Genomic DNA, 13,021 nt, shown 5'->3' with positions numbered 1-13,021 from the left:
CTGTGACATCTTGAAGATGTTGAATTATATTTGTGAAAGTTAGCATTAATGTAACTGGTTTCACATTTGATTACCCCATCATCCCAAAATATAATGTATAGGTTTTATTATGCACCCCTAATCCCTGAATACACATGAACATTTGGGTCTCATGATGTTGAAATTAGAATAAAAGAAACCTTCTCCCATATTTACCAGACCTGGGAGTGTTGGATGGAAGTGTTTTAATGTTAAAAACGTATTTGAGGCTGTTAAACAGTGGGACATGAATGATCAAAGTTGCACTTTTAACTGATTTAACATTAAAACAATTGTTTTTCACCTCTGTGCTCTGTGGTGGATTTATACACTCGTGGTCACTACAGACATCTGAGCGTACCTGAACATACATGTTTTAAATTTTATCTTTTCTATCTATCTATCGTTTTATCTTTTAATATACAAGATGAATACAGACCAAGCAGCACAGCTGACATGGTTTTAATAAAATCTTTACTTAGGAAAATTACTTCACTTGCTAAAGGAAATTGCTGCACCTCAGTTGTGTGGAATAGCTATTACAACAATTACAAAACTGCCACAAAACATATCAATTGCTATTATTAAACAGCAACAAATCCTTACATCTTGCATCTGAAAATTATCAACGTATTTAATAAAGAGTGCATTATATTAAAACAAACACCAGATGTTGTGTTGTAGTGCGGACCTTTAAGGTGTCAGGGTATTTTCCGACAGCACTTGAATGCAACAAACGTTAGCTAAGGTTAGCGCTATGCTAGCAACACAAGTAGTACGAGACTCACGTGAATAACCACTCTAACTGATATAATTTGACGTAATATGGACTAAAAGCATTTGGTTCATTCATTAGGAGTATTAATGGAGGTCAGTGAGTATGTTTTATCGGCGGGCAGAGCCATTCTGGACATGGTGGAGCGGGAGTGGCAGCCGCTGTCTGCCGGTGAGCTGGAGCACCGGCTGGACCAGGCGGTGGAGGAGGTCCTGGAGTCAGAGCTTATGGCGAAACTTGAAACGCAGCCTTCTTCAACTGTTTACGTGCAGTTACTGCAAAACCAACAAGCTAATGCGGACTCCCACGTTTCACATACAGCGAACACAGCGTCCAGTCCCCAGGAGGAGGAAGCAACAGAGTCCCGGGAGAGGCCGGAGACAGTGGACGATGCAACAGTGAAGGTGCAGTAACAGTCCTTAAAGATACATACATAAACTATTGCTTGTTTACATTGCACATACAGCAAACTACTATGTGTGTAAATTGACATCTTATTTTGTGATCTTTAATGAAGCCTGGTCCAGTTAGGGATGCAGAGGGTCCCACTTTTCATTTCATGTGAAGTACTCTACTATAACATCATTTCTTTGTGCTACCAGCACATCTCAGACCTGCTGCAAAGCTCCAAATCCAGGGCACGGATGGCCGGACGGGCCCGCCTGTCTCTGTCCCACACCGTCCTCCTCTCTCTCACCCTCCTCTCTGAGAGAGTCAGCTACCGCTCTGTGTCCCGCCGCTTCCAGCTGGAGAAGGGAAACATTCACAGGATCTTCTTTTCCTTCTGTGAGCGAATCAACACACTGGCAGAGAGTTACATCAGATGGCCAGTCGGTGGGTCGATTACACTGCTGTTGTTGGCAGATAGTGAATAATGTCTGAATTTTGATGGTAACGGTTCTGGTGTTTTCTCTATTCTCCAGGAAAAGACGCTGTGGAGGCACTTTTCCCATTTTCCCCTCTGCTTGGAAAAGATGAGGAGGAAAATAGACAAGATGTCCCGCAGGTCCTGGGGGTACTGGGCCACACCCGGATCCCTATCCGCCTGCCAATGGGGAAACAAAATGTGCAGAGTGCAATGCCAGAAGTTAAGAGAATAAAGAAGGAGGCCCACCCTGACTCATGGCTAAATCTTGAGCTTGTATGTGACTGTAAAGGCAAGTTTATACACTGTAGAATCAGTAAAGGATCAGACATGGTCAGAGGTATCGCCCTGAGAAACAAACTCAAGCAGCATCCTGAACTGATGCCTCCTGGCTCCTGCCTAGTAGCCCCAGCTGGCTACCCACTCACTGCTCAGGTATTAACCCCGTATAATGTAAGTCCTGGGCCAAGAGAAGAGCTCTTTAATAAGACGCTGGAGGAGCATTTTCAGATCTTTCATCAGGCTGTTGCCAACTTGAAAACCAGATTTCAAAGACTCAGGTATCTTGACATTGGAAACTATGAGCGAGCCAAAGCTGTGGTGCTTACTGCCTGTGTGTTGCACAATGTGTTTTTGGATTTGGGACAAGTGGTTGAAGGAGAAATGGAGAAAGAGGGATCTATACCTGCAGAGGACAAAGGGGAGGTAGATGAGGAGGGTGTATGTAGTCGTGATGCTGTTACAGATTTGATGTTTAAAAATACTGATTCTTGAAGCACATAATTTTATAGCGTGTTCCGTTTTTTTAACTGTCTTATTCTGTCACTGTCATAACCCTTTGAAAGTTATCTGTACTACCAGCAGCATTCACTGTTACATAAAGCACTAAAGGCATGTAACAGTACAGGTATATTTCTTCTGTATTAAGAATGGAACAAATCAACACAGTTCCTATTGCAGGGTTGATTATTGTTATCATAATGGTACAATCAAGTCATCAAGCATGCCTTAACACACCCCGCCACAGTAGAAATGCAGTTCTTGCTAAGACCACTAGAGGGCAGCGAACTGTTCACCATAAAACGGTAAACAGTGTTGTAAACAAATATCTTATCATTTTACCATTGATGTGAATGTGTCATGAATGCCATTATTATTCATCAATAATAAAATATATATATATTTTTATCTGACATTGATTATCTGCAGGGCTAACTGGCACAGTGATGCTAGGGTGCCTTATCTGGGTGAGATTCTTGTTTTCTCTGCTTTCCATCTTCGGACAACCACAATTTACTATTTAGTTTTTGTATAAAACACAAGTTTGTTATATTTTTTCAGACAAAGAGAAAATAACAGTTTAAAAGAAGTTTGAGTCTGCTTTGGGTGTAAACTCATAAGTAAGTCTGTGTCATAAAAGCTAAACATTATACTCAAAATCTTTTGGTGTACGAGAAAACAACAGAAGTTTAGAGCCACGTTTTCTCTGGCCTAATGTCCATCCTTTGACATCTGTGCGCTGTTCTTCTGTGCCAGGCTGGAGATGGCCTGTGCCAGGTTGTTGATGGCCTCTATTTTTCTCTCTTCCAGTGCTTTCTGTTGTGCCCACATATTCATTTTTCTCTCCTGCAGCTCCATGTACAAATGTAGGATGTCCTGTGGAGGCTTGGTAGGGCACGGAGCAGCTGTTGGCGGAGGTGTAGGGAGGATAGGAGTAAACCTTTTGCTGGTTATGACCTTGCCTACTCTTGTCCCACTAAACTTGGCCCTACACTGGGCTTCAACCTCCTCCCTGCTTTTACCCAAGACCTCGTGCATGGCCTTGAAGAACTCCCAATGGACACTGATGGCCCCCAGCCTCTTTGCTCTTTCTGCGTTCTTCCTGTATGTGGCCAACATGTTTCTCCACTTAAGATCACACTCGTATGCCTTCACGGTGACATCTGTGACCTCAGACTCCCTCAGTTTGGCATTCACCTTCTCTGCGACCATTTCCCAAAGTTTCTTTTTCTTGCACACTGGCTGGTCAAAAGCCTGATCCATTTCCAGCCGGGTATTTACAAGGTGCCATGTGGCCTGCAGCGTCCAGATAAATTCTACAGATGAAAACAAAGGCGGGTCATATAATTAGTTATGAAATGTATGCTCTTGCACTTAGTTTTTTTTCTACCTTTGTTAATTTTAATAATCACATTTTATTAAGTGGAACACCGTGATTTGCGCACGCATCATGCCTTTTTCGCGTCATGCGATGACTGGATGAAACATGTTTAACTTGCACACTAACCTGCTTTTGTTTGATCCGTGTCAACACTGGACACGACTGTTTCCTTCCCCTCCACTTCAGTATTTTGTATCACAATTGTCTCGATAACCTCCATGTTGTTAAAAAACATGCATTACATATACCGTTGTTTTTTATAAGCGCTGTGGCTATCGCGGATTTTAGCAACCTCTGAGAGGCACCGATGCATCGGGGAAACGATGAGTAACTAACACTGCTTAACAGTTTGGGAAATGTAGTCCATTTTTTGCTCCATCCAAATTGACTTTCTAAGATTTCGAATAATAAATGAACTACAATCCCTAAATGCTTTGTCGTGTTTGAGACTACCTAATATTTATTACTATCAAGGGAAATGTAGTTTCTAAAAAGATGGAACACGCAATGAGACATGAAAGGTAACAACATTTGGACTACAAGTCCCAGAATATTTGTACCCAACCCACCTCTTCACTCCCTGCTCCCTCCCTCGGACGCCCCTGTTTTGTTGTTTGGCTAAAGATGGCGTTAGCGGCTAATACGGGCGATTGCATTTTGTTTTACAAAAATTATTCGACCAGTGGTAACAAAACATTGATGAAATAGAGATTTAATTCGTCATTATTGTGCAAAACTATGGTACATTCAGCAAATACACGTTTATAACGTAGAATGACGCTTGTTCGGCCTTCTCACGATGTGGGCCTGTTTTTTTAGAGTGGACCGAAGCTGTTGGAACTTCATCTCCCATCAGCGACTGCGGTGTCAGGTGGTACAATTTTACTTTTTATGCTGGTATCTGTAGTTTTCTGATAAAACCAGAATGTTACATTTTAAACTTTAATGAAAATGAATACACTTAATAAGAGTGCGTTTCAGCATCTAATAATAATTATTTAACAATTTAAAGTAAGTACAAGTTATTTAATGTCTAAGTATTATTTAAGGTGTCCAGGGACCCTTCACAGCGTCTTTACTATGTATCTTATGTAAGAAAAAGAAAATTAAAACAAATAATCCTGTTGCCCACCAGTCAGAAGAGGGACTATGGCTGCATCACCTGATTGTAAGCTCTCAAGAGCACCCCCCAGAGATGGACACCCATCATCACCAGAGTCTTCTTTGACTTGGTGCTTGGCTCACCTTTCGAAATGCGGATCAGGGACCGAACAGCAGGGGCATGGTCTGGAAGACTCAGGTGGTGGCAAAGAAATGGACAAGAGGTACAGAGTTTCTCAGTGGCGAGCCCTTGTTGCTATCCGGACACAGCACATCAAGGGTGACAAGGCCGGCATTACCAGATTTAGAAGTCAAGGTGGTCTCCGGCCCCTGCTGGACCTACTGAAACACCCTGACTGCTCAAGGAAAACTCTGGACCTGGCTCTTAGCATCCTTGCTAACTGCTGCACTGAGCTGGAGACACGCGTAGAGGTGAGACAAAAGGATAATACAAGTTTAACTCTTTTGTTAGAGGTCTCTTTAAATCTGCAATAAAAATGTCTTCCATTATAGGTTCGTAAGCTGGATGGAATAAATATTGTAGGTAAGTTGTGACTTGAAGTTCATTTTGAGGACTTTGATCTTTATGAGTTTTTAGTATCATCACATTTAATGACATGTTAAAACATATCTTGACTGCTTCAGTGGACATACTGAAGAAAAATGTCACCTTGGAGACTGTCCAGAACCGAGCTGCCCGGGCTTTGGGGAACTTGGCTATGGATCCAGAGAGCTCTGCACTCATCCACTCTGCTGGTAAATCTGGAACACTACTGAGTTCCTCTGCTTGCATTGCAGATATGGTCTAATTTGTTAAATATTTTTGGGTATCTTTATTATTTGTCATCTAATTTCCCCTTTTTTCATGCAGGTGGTGTTCCTCTTCTCCTCCTCTGCGTGTCTCTCTCTTCTGCCCCATCCTCCCCCACCACTGCTCCACCCAAAGAACCCTGTCCCAAACTGGAGTGTGCTCAGTCAGCTGCTCGGGCCCTTCTCTACCTCTCAGATACACCTTCAAACCGCCTCTCACTTCTCACCCAAGGGACCTTATCTTCTCTTGCCCCTCTGATCACTCCAGAATATCCACAGGGGTTGAGACGGGCAGCGCTCAGGACCCTCCATGAGCTGACCAGGGGCTGTGGTGTTGAATGTGCCAGGGAGGTGTCCCGTTCTGGTGTCCTTACTCAGCTTGGTGTCATGGCATCAGGGGAGTCTGGTAAGCCTTACGAAGAGCTAGCCCTAAAAACATTGGCTAACCTGTGCTCTCAGGGCTGCCTGCGCCCTCTTGTGGGATCACTGGGGGTCATTCAAAAGTTCACTGAGGAAGTAAAGAGGGATCCCCTGAAGTCAGGAGTCTTCCTTAAGGCTCTGTGCTTGTGCTGTAAAGAGGCGGTGAACCGGGCCAAGGTGAAAGAGAGTGGTGGGTTGGAGGTCCTAATTGGCTTTTTGTCTGCTCATCAAAGTCATCCACTCTCCCGATTAGCTATTCTGGCCTGTGTAGACTTTGTATTTGATGAATCTGCCATGGAGCAGTTGCAAGAATTAGGGCTGGTCCCTCTTCTTGTTGCACGGCTAGTTGAGCTCACCAAAGGAGAGGAGCAGTCAGCTGAGAAGATGGATGCCAGTCCCTCTGCCAGCGTGTCTCCCACTGAGCTACTGCCTTCCTCATGTTTTGATTCATTTGACTATCCTGCTCCTGAGGGATTCAAGAAAGAGGAAACTGGCCGGGAGCAAGGCCTATGTTCATCAAGCTTTTTGAGTCTCAGGTAATGAAAATAAAATGTTCATTTTTTTATTGTTTTTCCTTTAAAAGGTTATATTACTGTTATTTATATTATGTGGATCTTCATTCCTCTCTCCAGGTCTTGGCTGGTGTCTGAGGGATTAATATCTTCTGAGGGAGATCTACTAGATTCCTCAAGTGTTGATGGGGAATGGGGCAGTCTTCAGCTTCCACTATCTTCATCCCCTCAGACCTCTTCCCCAAATCCATATTCCAGTCCCTCTGTTAAAGTCCCTCCATCATGCAGCCCCACTGTTTCTTCTGCTTCCAAAAAAGCTCCTCAGCCTTCCCCCGTGCCCCCTTCATCTTCTCCTTCCTGTTCACTCACACCCCAAACCCAGCCTTCTTCTTCCGCCATCTCCTCTCCTACTAAAACAACTCAAACTCCCGTCTCTCCATCAAAGTTCTCATCACCACACAGAAGGAGGCAGCGTTCTCATTCATCAGCGTGTTTGAGTAAGGTCACCCTTGACACCCCTCCATCTTTGTCCCGCCCGGCTTACCATCACCCTTACCACCCTGAACCCTGGACACCCGAGTCTCCCATCCTGCTGCTACTTTCACGCTTCTCCCATGCCACTGATCCCAGCACTGCTCTGGTCAGCCCAGGCATTCTGTCCGGCTTGCTGTACTACCTCACTCAGCACCAGGACCCAAGCAGCAGGTGCTTTCGTATGCTTTGCCGGCTTAGCTGCAACCCAAACTGCTTACAGGCTCTGGTCCGAACCGGTTCTGTAGCACTGATATACCATCACCTCTGCCAGAGAGAAGGAAGATTAAAAGGAGACGAGAGGCAGACAGACCGCGTGAAAGCCAAAGTTAAACAGCTCGGTAAGTTCCACAGTAAGTTACGCAGTGTTTCTGTTACTGTGTACAGACACTTGTGCTGTCATTTTCCTCAATTTTAACATCAGCATTTTTAGTTATGTCTAAATGTGTTCTGTCATTGTAGGTGTTGCTCTTCTCAATAATCTGCGTGTCCAGTGTGAGTCTGGATTTGGCTCTGGGGTATTAACACATGTGATGCTGTCTGGCTCCGAGTCAGACAAGATGAACTGTGCACTGACTCTGCCATTAATCAGCAGGTGAGTGGTATATGTATGTATAAATATAATGGCATTCTTGTTTAATTTATCTCAGTAGATATTATTTATACTACAGTGCTCTGTGATTTACATGAATATTGCCCACACTTTATTCATAATCCTTCTATAAAGACGTTTAAAGTTTCTTTTTCTCCTACAGCAACAAGGCCCTCTTAAAGAAACTTCTTCTGGACAGTGGTGGACTGCTCCTGGCTTTGCAACCCCTGGACTGTGATGATGATGATGATGATGATGATGATGATGATGATGTGGGTGATGACCATCCCACTGAATTTAGAAAGCTGCTCTCTGAGTTATGTAATTCACCACATTCAGGTTTGACCTCCCAGCTCCGTTCTCTGTACTTCTCCCTCCTGACTGGATGTCTGTCTACTCTGACAGGTAACATTAAAACTGAGCTTGACACAAAATATATAAATACAGTAACAACAGAATCAGTTGGTAAAAATGGCAGAGCTTCTCCCCCTCCCCATAAAAAGCCTCGGCTGGCTGACAGATGTCCTTATGGTGTTTCGAACTTCGACCTGCTCTTACATCTGGACGATGGGACCCGTGTCCCGGCCAACAGTGAGGCTGTGGCTGGGGTGGAATGTAGTGTTGGCTCTGAATACTTCAGGGGTCTGTTGCGAGGTGGGTTTGAAGAAGCTCAGGCCAAAGCAGAAGAAGCTATTCACATCAAAGGTGTCAGCACAGGTATGTTAGTACCAGTGCTGCATTATCTGCATGGGTGTCGCCTTACCAAGGACCCAGAAATGTCGAAGGAAAGAGAGGAAGCAGGGGGGCAGTGTGAGGCTTTGGGTGCATTGGTCTTCAGTGGACTGACTGTTTGCCAAAAGAAGACAGGGGAGCCCTCAACAGAAAACTTGGAATTCCAAAAGACACCTTTAGGTGAGGTGATGATTGGAGCTTGTAGGTTTTTGGTAACTGAACTGCAGAGAGAACTGGAAGATCTTTGTGTGTCGCTCCTTCTGTGCTATTCCAATAAGGCTGCTCAACAGGCTGCACCCACAGAGGACAACAATGAAAAAGCTGACATGGACCAAGATTGCTCTGAGTCTGCTGAGGAGAACCTGGCTAGTCGAACATCTGAGCTGGAGCTCACTGGATTTAAGAAACAAACACAGAATTTATCTGGACAGACAAAGAAACTGCAACAAACAGACAGCAAGAAAATTCCTTTGACTGGATCAGCATATAAAGTCAGCAGAGGACTCGATACTTTAACCCCAGACACGAGCAAGATCAGAAGTGTGACTCCAGTTTCTAAATCAGTGTGTTCATCAGTGGACAAATCAGTCAATCCAGAGTTGACATTAAGACCAAAGAACTTGGTTAAAACTTCAACTCAGGATTCTCATTCTTCCTCAGAAGCTGGGATGGCCCTTGCTGCACTGCTCCCCCAAGTGTACTGGTTTTCCCAGCGGTACAGCTACTCAGCACTGGGCCGGGCCTGCGTGTCTATGCTGCTGGGCTGTCAGAACTGTCCTCGGCCCTTCGCGTCCTCCTCGGTTGCTGGACATTGCCTTCGCAGGCTAGTTAGAGAGGCTGACTGTACAGAGGCTGTGAAACAGGATCTGATAAGTTTGGTCTCAGTAGCTCTGAGCTGAGTGAGGAGTGATTACTGAGTGAAGTGATTTGTGGCATAAATTCAGAGGGCACAGAGTCATTTAGAGCCGATGAGCTTCAGTTGTCATTGTCTAACTTTTGTCAAAAACCTGCATAGTGCCCGTTACAACAGCAAAGCGCGCTGTATGAAGTGACTGTTAATTTATTTTCATGATTTTTGAAGTACTTTTTGTTTTTGTAATTGTAGCCTGTCCCAGCATGACATCATTTTGTTATAATTTGTATAATGATTTTTATTTTTTTTTATTTGGGAATAATATAAACAAGTGTATATTGTGCATTTGATAAATGTCATGTAGCTGGAACTATCAGGGTTGGTCTAGGAACCAGATGTTTATTTTGTACATAGAGATGATATGAAATAGCAGATATACAGTGTATGAGGATTAACTGTCACATATAAATTTATGCCACTGAATATACTGTTGGAAGAGCACTCGTTCGTGTCATTGAATGTGTGTGTTTACACAATATCAAATTTTCCACATGGAGCCACTATATGATGATATATTGAATGATACATGTTGTCAAGAATGCTTGATCAAAACATCACAGCTTACACTTAAAGCTGGAGCTCTTATTTAAAGATATAAATAATAATGTTTTAGCTTTAATTTGAATGTTAGAATTATGCTTTAATTCTTAGAAAGACAGCATGACACTTATAGAAAATGAGAATAAAATAACTGAACATGCTCACATACATTCATTAAGCTCAACTCCAATTTTGTTTAAAGAAAAAGTCACTCATTGTATTACAGCACAAAGAGTTTTTTATTGCTTTCTGGTAGCACCGGTTAACAATGGAGCTGCAGCTTGGGCCCTCAGCCAGTATAATTAAATCATGTACACTGCAGGCTGTAGTTTAAAGCGTGCAGCAGGACACATCTGACAAAGAGGACTGATCCTCTCAGTGATCGGAGCCCTCGTAGCCATCAGGAAGAGGGTTGGCGTGGGAGTTGTGGAACAGACTGTGGTTTCCATCACCCCAGGGAAATTTCTGTATGGGCGCAGTAAAATATGTAAAAGATATAGTTGGTGTATACAGTTGTGGACAAGCACTGTAAATACGCACCTTAGTGCGGATACGCAGGTGAGAATATGGCACGAATTCGGGTGATTCGTGTGAGTGTGCCTGCATCTTCATGTAGGCATTGGCCATGCACACCCCAACACCAGGAATAGCCAAAACTATAGTCAGTATCTTCCATGTTCTTGCTGTGAAAAACAACAACCAGTGAATACAATATGGAGCAGTGAAGACAGAAAAAAACAGGAGCTGCTCCTGAGTATTTGCCAGAGCTGGTCTGGCTGCCAGCTCGGCAGACATTCCAGTTAATGTTTAACTGAAGTCTGTAATGCTACTTGTGTATGTAAAGATGTTAAATCCAGGAGCTTTAACCACTTTGTTTGGTTGAAAGGGTCAGGAAAGACACACTGACCTCCTCCTTCATGGCTTGAATGTGACGCAGCTGCAAACACCCGACGAGCAGCCAAGGCAGCAGGAGACAGAGACATCTGCAGGTGTACGGATACAAAGATACACACAGCTTTCAAACATAGACACACACTAATAATCATTTTAAATGTTAGATCCAACACAAAAAGTAGGCTGCATCTGTATGTTCTATTCACATTTTTACTAAGCCAGAAAACAACAAACTAAAGAAAATAACATGTCAACTTAGAATGACTTCAGTATTTACACTGAAACATATCTGATATGTTCCTCTACTAAAGCACCGACAGTGCGGTTAGGCCTGACGCAGGGCCTACTAGTGGTGTTGTGTGTCTAAAGTGGTGATAGTTGTCTTCCAGGTAAAATACTGTCAAATCTGGTAAAAACTTACTGTTCCCCAGGCTGGCAATATTCAGTATGCTTTATTGTCCTCTTATTTTTCTTGCAAATCCTCCTTCCTGCTCATTTGTCCTTCAGTCTGTCCTAAGCTGAACTGTGCCCGACAGACTCCTCCCCATTACAACCTGTCCCTGTGCCAAGAAACTTAGTTTATATTTGGGCAAGTGCAAAGGCGGGCTGATATGTGACGAAAAGAATAGGGGAGGGGGTGCTGTGGAGGACATACAGCCTGCATTACAAAGAGAAGGAGAAACAAATAATTTATCATCCACCCTTATTTACCTTCATTAACTGCTGGAGATGACTTATCTGTTCATGTGTTTTCGCATGTCATGGCTGTTTGTTGTGACAGATTACAGTTTGGTTGCAGGTCAAAGTAGAGTGCACTGGGCTTGTGTCAGGCCAGTGGTGGAGGAAACACACTGCAACCATACAGGGAAAATAGTTGTCCACCAGATGGAGCAACATTACTGTGAATACAACAACATGCTCCTCTTTGATTTTTGCTGCTGCATTGATTATGTGCAACTTTTTTTGAAACAGTCGCATCTACCTGCACAGGACCTGGATTTTGAATAGTATTACATTTGACAGTGTATTTAACAACTTGGTGAAAAGGTGGGAAAAAAGCATAAATTTCCATGCTGTCAAATTACAAAGTGTGTTGAGGCTTTTTGTTGTTTCTGCATGGATAGCTTCACACCACTGTGCAAACACCAGTGAGAGCCAGCGGTGATGTCAAGCAGTCGTGCAAGCACATCTTAGCACTTGTGTTGTTGTGGGCGGAGCTTATATGCACCGCCTCAGTTTGAAGACTGTGCACAGACATGCAAAGGCAGAGACACACAGAGGTTTTGCATGTGCTGCAGCTGTATTGTCGGCACCTGAGGACACACTGGAATTCATGCAACCTATCCTTGTATCAGTGCATGTATCTGTTTGCAAGTAACATTTTTCAAACCCAGAAAGTTGGGTCTCGGCAGCACTTGTTAAATGCACATAACATAAAAACACATCTGTCCAGTGTTGAACACAGCCACTTTTGTTGTTTGCAGGTAGATGAACAGACGTTACAAGGGATGTGTGAACTGAGTTCAGGCAGTTTTACCCTCCACAACATCCCTTAACACCCACACACCTCAGTCTCTGTATACTTCATGCCAAGAGAAAGACAACTGTGGATTGTGTGCAATGCAGTAAGTCTGTGTGATGTTGGACTGAGGTGAGGACCGCTTCTGCCAGTTTGTCCCGTCTCTCCCTTGTAAAGCTGTGGCGTTTTTTTTTTTTTCTGTCCAGTCTTGCGTTCACTTCAGAGCACCTCACATCTGAGCTCTTTATTGAATTATAACATCATGGAGACTGCTTCTCTTTATGACGCATAGCCTCACAAGGTGTTTTAGACAAGCAGACACATTGCTAGACTTACCATACACAATAATGTGCCCAGGCAAAGTAGCCAGGCAAACATTCTCCCAGTAAAGGTTTGGAGATGAGAATTTACAGTTACTTGCCAAAAAAGAAGTGGTTTTAGGCTCAGACAGCTAATGGCTGGGTCAGTTTAGGTGAGTTAATTTATTGATTGCAGAAAAACTAAAATAATAAATCAACTGTCACTTTTACAATCAGTAACAATTAAGGCACGGAGAGTAGACGATTGCCAATCTCGGTGAACTAGAAGTCCACCGAAAAGACACAATCTTTCTTTTAATGTATTTGTAATCATAAAAT

General features: G+C 43.4%; 4 protein-coding genes across 6 annotated transcripts; 2 read left to right on the top strand and 2 right to left on the bottom strand.

Moving 5' to 3' along the window:
* The first annotated feature begins 762 nt into the window (after nucleotides 1–762).
* On the top strand, nucleotides 763–2,716 carry LOC114439854 (uncharacterized). The gene is made up of 3 exons (XM_028412045.1): nucleotides 763–1,197; nucleotides 1,396–1,627; nucleotides 1,717–2,716. The coding sequence occupies exons 1-3, from the start codon at nucleotides 883–885 to the stop codon at nucleotides 2,430–2,432; spliced, it is 1,263 nt and encodes a 420-aa protein (XP_028267846.1). The 5' UTR covers nucleotides 763–882; the 3' UTR covers nucleotides 2,433–2,716.
* LOC114439855 (uncharacterized) lies at nucleotides 2,716–4,128 on the bottom strand. The gene is made up of 2 exons (XM_028412046.1): nucleotides 3,946–4,128; nucleotides 2,716–3,754 (listed from the first exon to the last, which is right to left on the bottom strand). The coding sequence occupies exons 1-2, from the start codon at nucleotides 4,052–4,054 to the stop codon at nucleotides 3,150–3,152; spliced, it is 714 nt and encodes a 237-aa protein (XP_028267847.1). The 5' UTR covers nucleotides 4,055–4,128; the 3' UTR covers nucleotides 2,716–3,149.
* Nucleotides 4,129–4,431: 303 nt separating this feature from the next.
* Nucleotides 4,432–9,888, top strand: armc5 (armadillo repeat containing 5). 3 transcript variants are annotated; one of them, XM_028412938.1, is made up of 9 exons: nucleotides 4,432–4,560; nucleotides 4,639–4,690; nucleotides 4,955–5,352; nucleotides 5,434–5,464; nucleotides 5,566–5,676; nucleotides 5,792–6,686; nucleotides 6,783–7,546; nucleotides 7,656–7,788; nucleotides 7,949–9,888. In XM_028412938.1, the coding sequence occupies exons 1-9, from the start codon at nucleotides 4,558–4,560 to the stop codon at nucleotides 9,414–9,416; spliced, it is 3,855 nt and encodes a 1,284-aa protein (XP_028268739.1). In that variant the 5' UTR covers nucleotides 4,432–4,557; the 3' UTR covers nucleotides 9,417–9,888. The 3 variants fall into 3 exon arrangements, with proteins under 3 accessions (XP_028268739.1, XP_028268740.1, XP_028268741.1); XM_028412939.1 differs by having other exon boundaries at nucleotides 6,783–7,534; nucleotides 7,949–9,887; XM_028412940.1 differs by having other exon boundaries at nucleotides 4,438–4,690.
* A 297-nt stretch (nucleotides 9,889–10,185) lies between these two features.
* Nucleotides 10,186–11,432, bottom strand: cox6a2 (cytochrome c oxidase subunit 6A2). Its single transcript, XM_028412164.1, has 4 exons — nucleotides 11,286–11,432; nucleotides 10,878–10,953; nucleotides 10,511–10,653; nucleotides 10,186–10,435 (listed from the first exon to the last, which is right to left on the bottom strand). The coding sequence occupies exons 2-4, from the start codon at nucleotides 10,951–10,953 to the stop codon at nucleotides 10,346–10,348; spliced, it is 309 nt and encodes a 102-aa protein (XP_028267965.1). The 5' UTR covers nucleotides 11,286–11,432; the 3' UTR covers nucleotides 10,186–10,345.
* Between the last annotated feature and the right edge of the window lie 1,589 nt (nucleotides 11,433–13,021).

Source organism: Parambassis ranga, chromosome 8 (assembly GCF_900634625.1).
Source record: "Parambassis ranga chromosome 8, fParRan2.1, whole genome shotgun sequence".
Lineage (NCBI taxonomy): Eukaryota > Metazoa > Chordata > Actinopteri > Ambassidae > Parambassis > Parambassis ranga.
This window is presented reverse-complemented; position numbering and strand designations above follow the sequence as displayed.

Excerpts from the sequence above, each read along its gene's own strand:
- armc5 (XM_028412938.1), top strand. Across the intron at positions 6,687-6,782 it reads TCAAGCTTTTTGAGTCTCAG|GTCTTGGCTGGTGTCTGAGG; the intron begins GTAATGAAAATA and ends TCCTCTCTCCAG. Across the intron at positions 7,547-7,655 it reads ACAGCTCGGTAAGTTCCACA|GTGTTGCTCTTCTCAATAAT; the intron begins GTAAGTTACGCA and ends CTGTCATTGTAG.
- cox6a2 (XM_028412164.1), bottom strand. The coding sequence starts at position 10,953 with ATGTCTCTGTCTCCTGCTGCCTTGGCTGCTCGTCGGGTGTTTGCAGCT. Across the intron at positions 10,654-10,877 it reads TTCAAGCCATGAAGGAGGAG|CAAGAACATGGAAGATACTG; the intron begins GTCAGTGTGTCT and ends TGTTTTTCACAG. Across the intron at positions 10,436-10,510 it reads ACCTGCGTATCCGCACTAAG|AAATTTCCCTGGGGTGATGG; the intron begins GTGCGTATTTAC and ends GCGCCCATACAG.
- LOC114439855 (XM_028412046.1), bottom strand. The coding sequence starts at position 4,054 with ATGTTTTTTAACAACATGGAGGTTATCGAGACAATTGTGATACAAAAT. Across the intron at positions 3,755-3,945 it reads CACGGATCAAACAAAAGCAG|AATTTATCTGGACGCTGCAG; the intron begins GTTAGTGTGCAA and ends TTTCATCTGTAG.
- LOC114439854 (XM_028412045.1), top strand. The coding sequence starts at position 883 with ATGGAGGTCAGTGAGTATGTTTTATCGGCGGGCAGAGCCATTCTGGAC. Across the intron at positions 1,198-1,395 it reads TGGACGATGCAACAGTGAAG|CACATCTCAGACCTGCTGCA; the intron begins GTGCAGTAACAG and ends TTGTGCTACCAG. Across the intron at positions 1,628-1,716 it reads TTACATCAGATGGCCAGTCG|GAAAAGACGCTGTGGAGGCA; the intron begins GTGGGTCGATTA and ends TCTATTCTCCAG.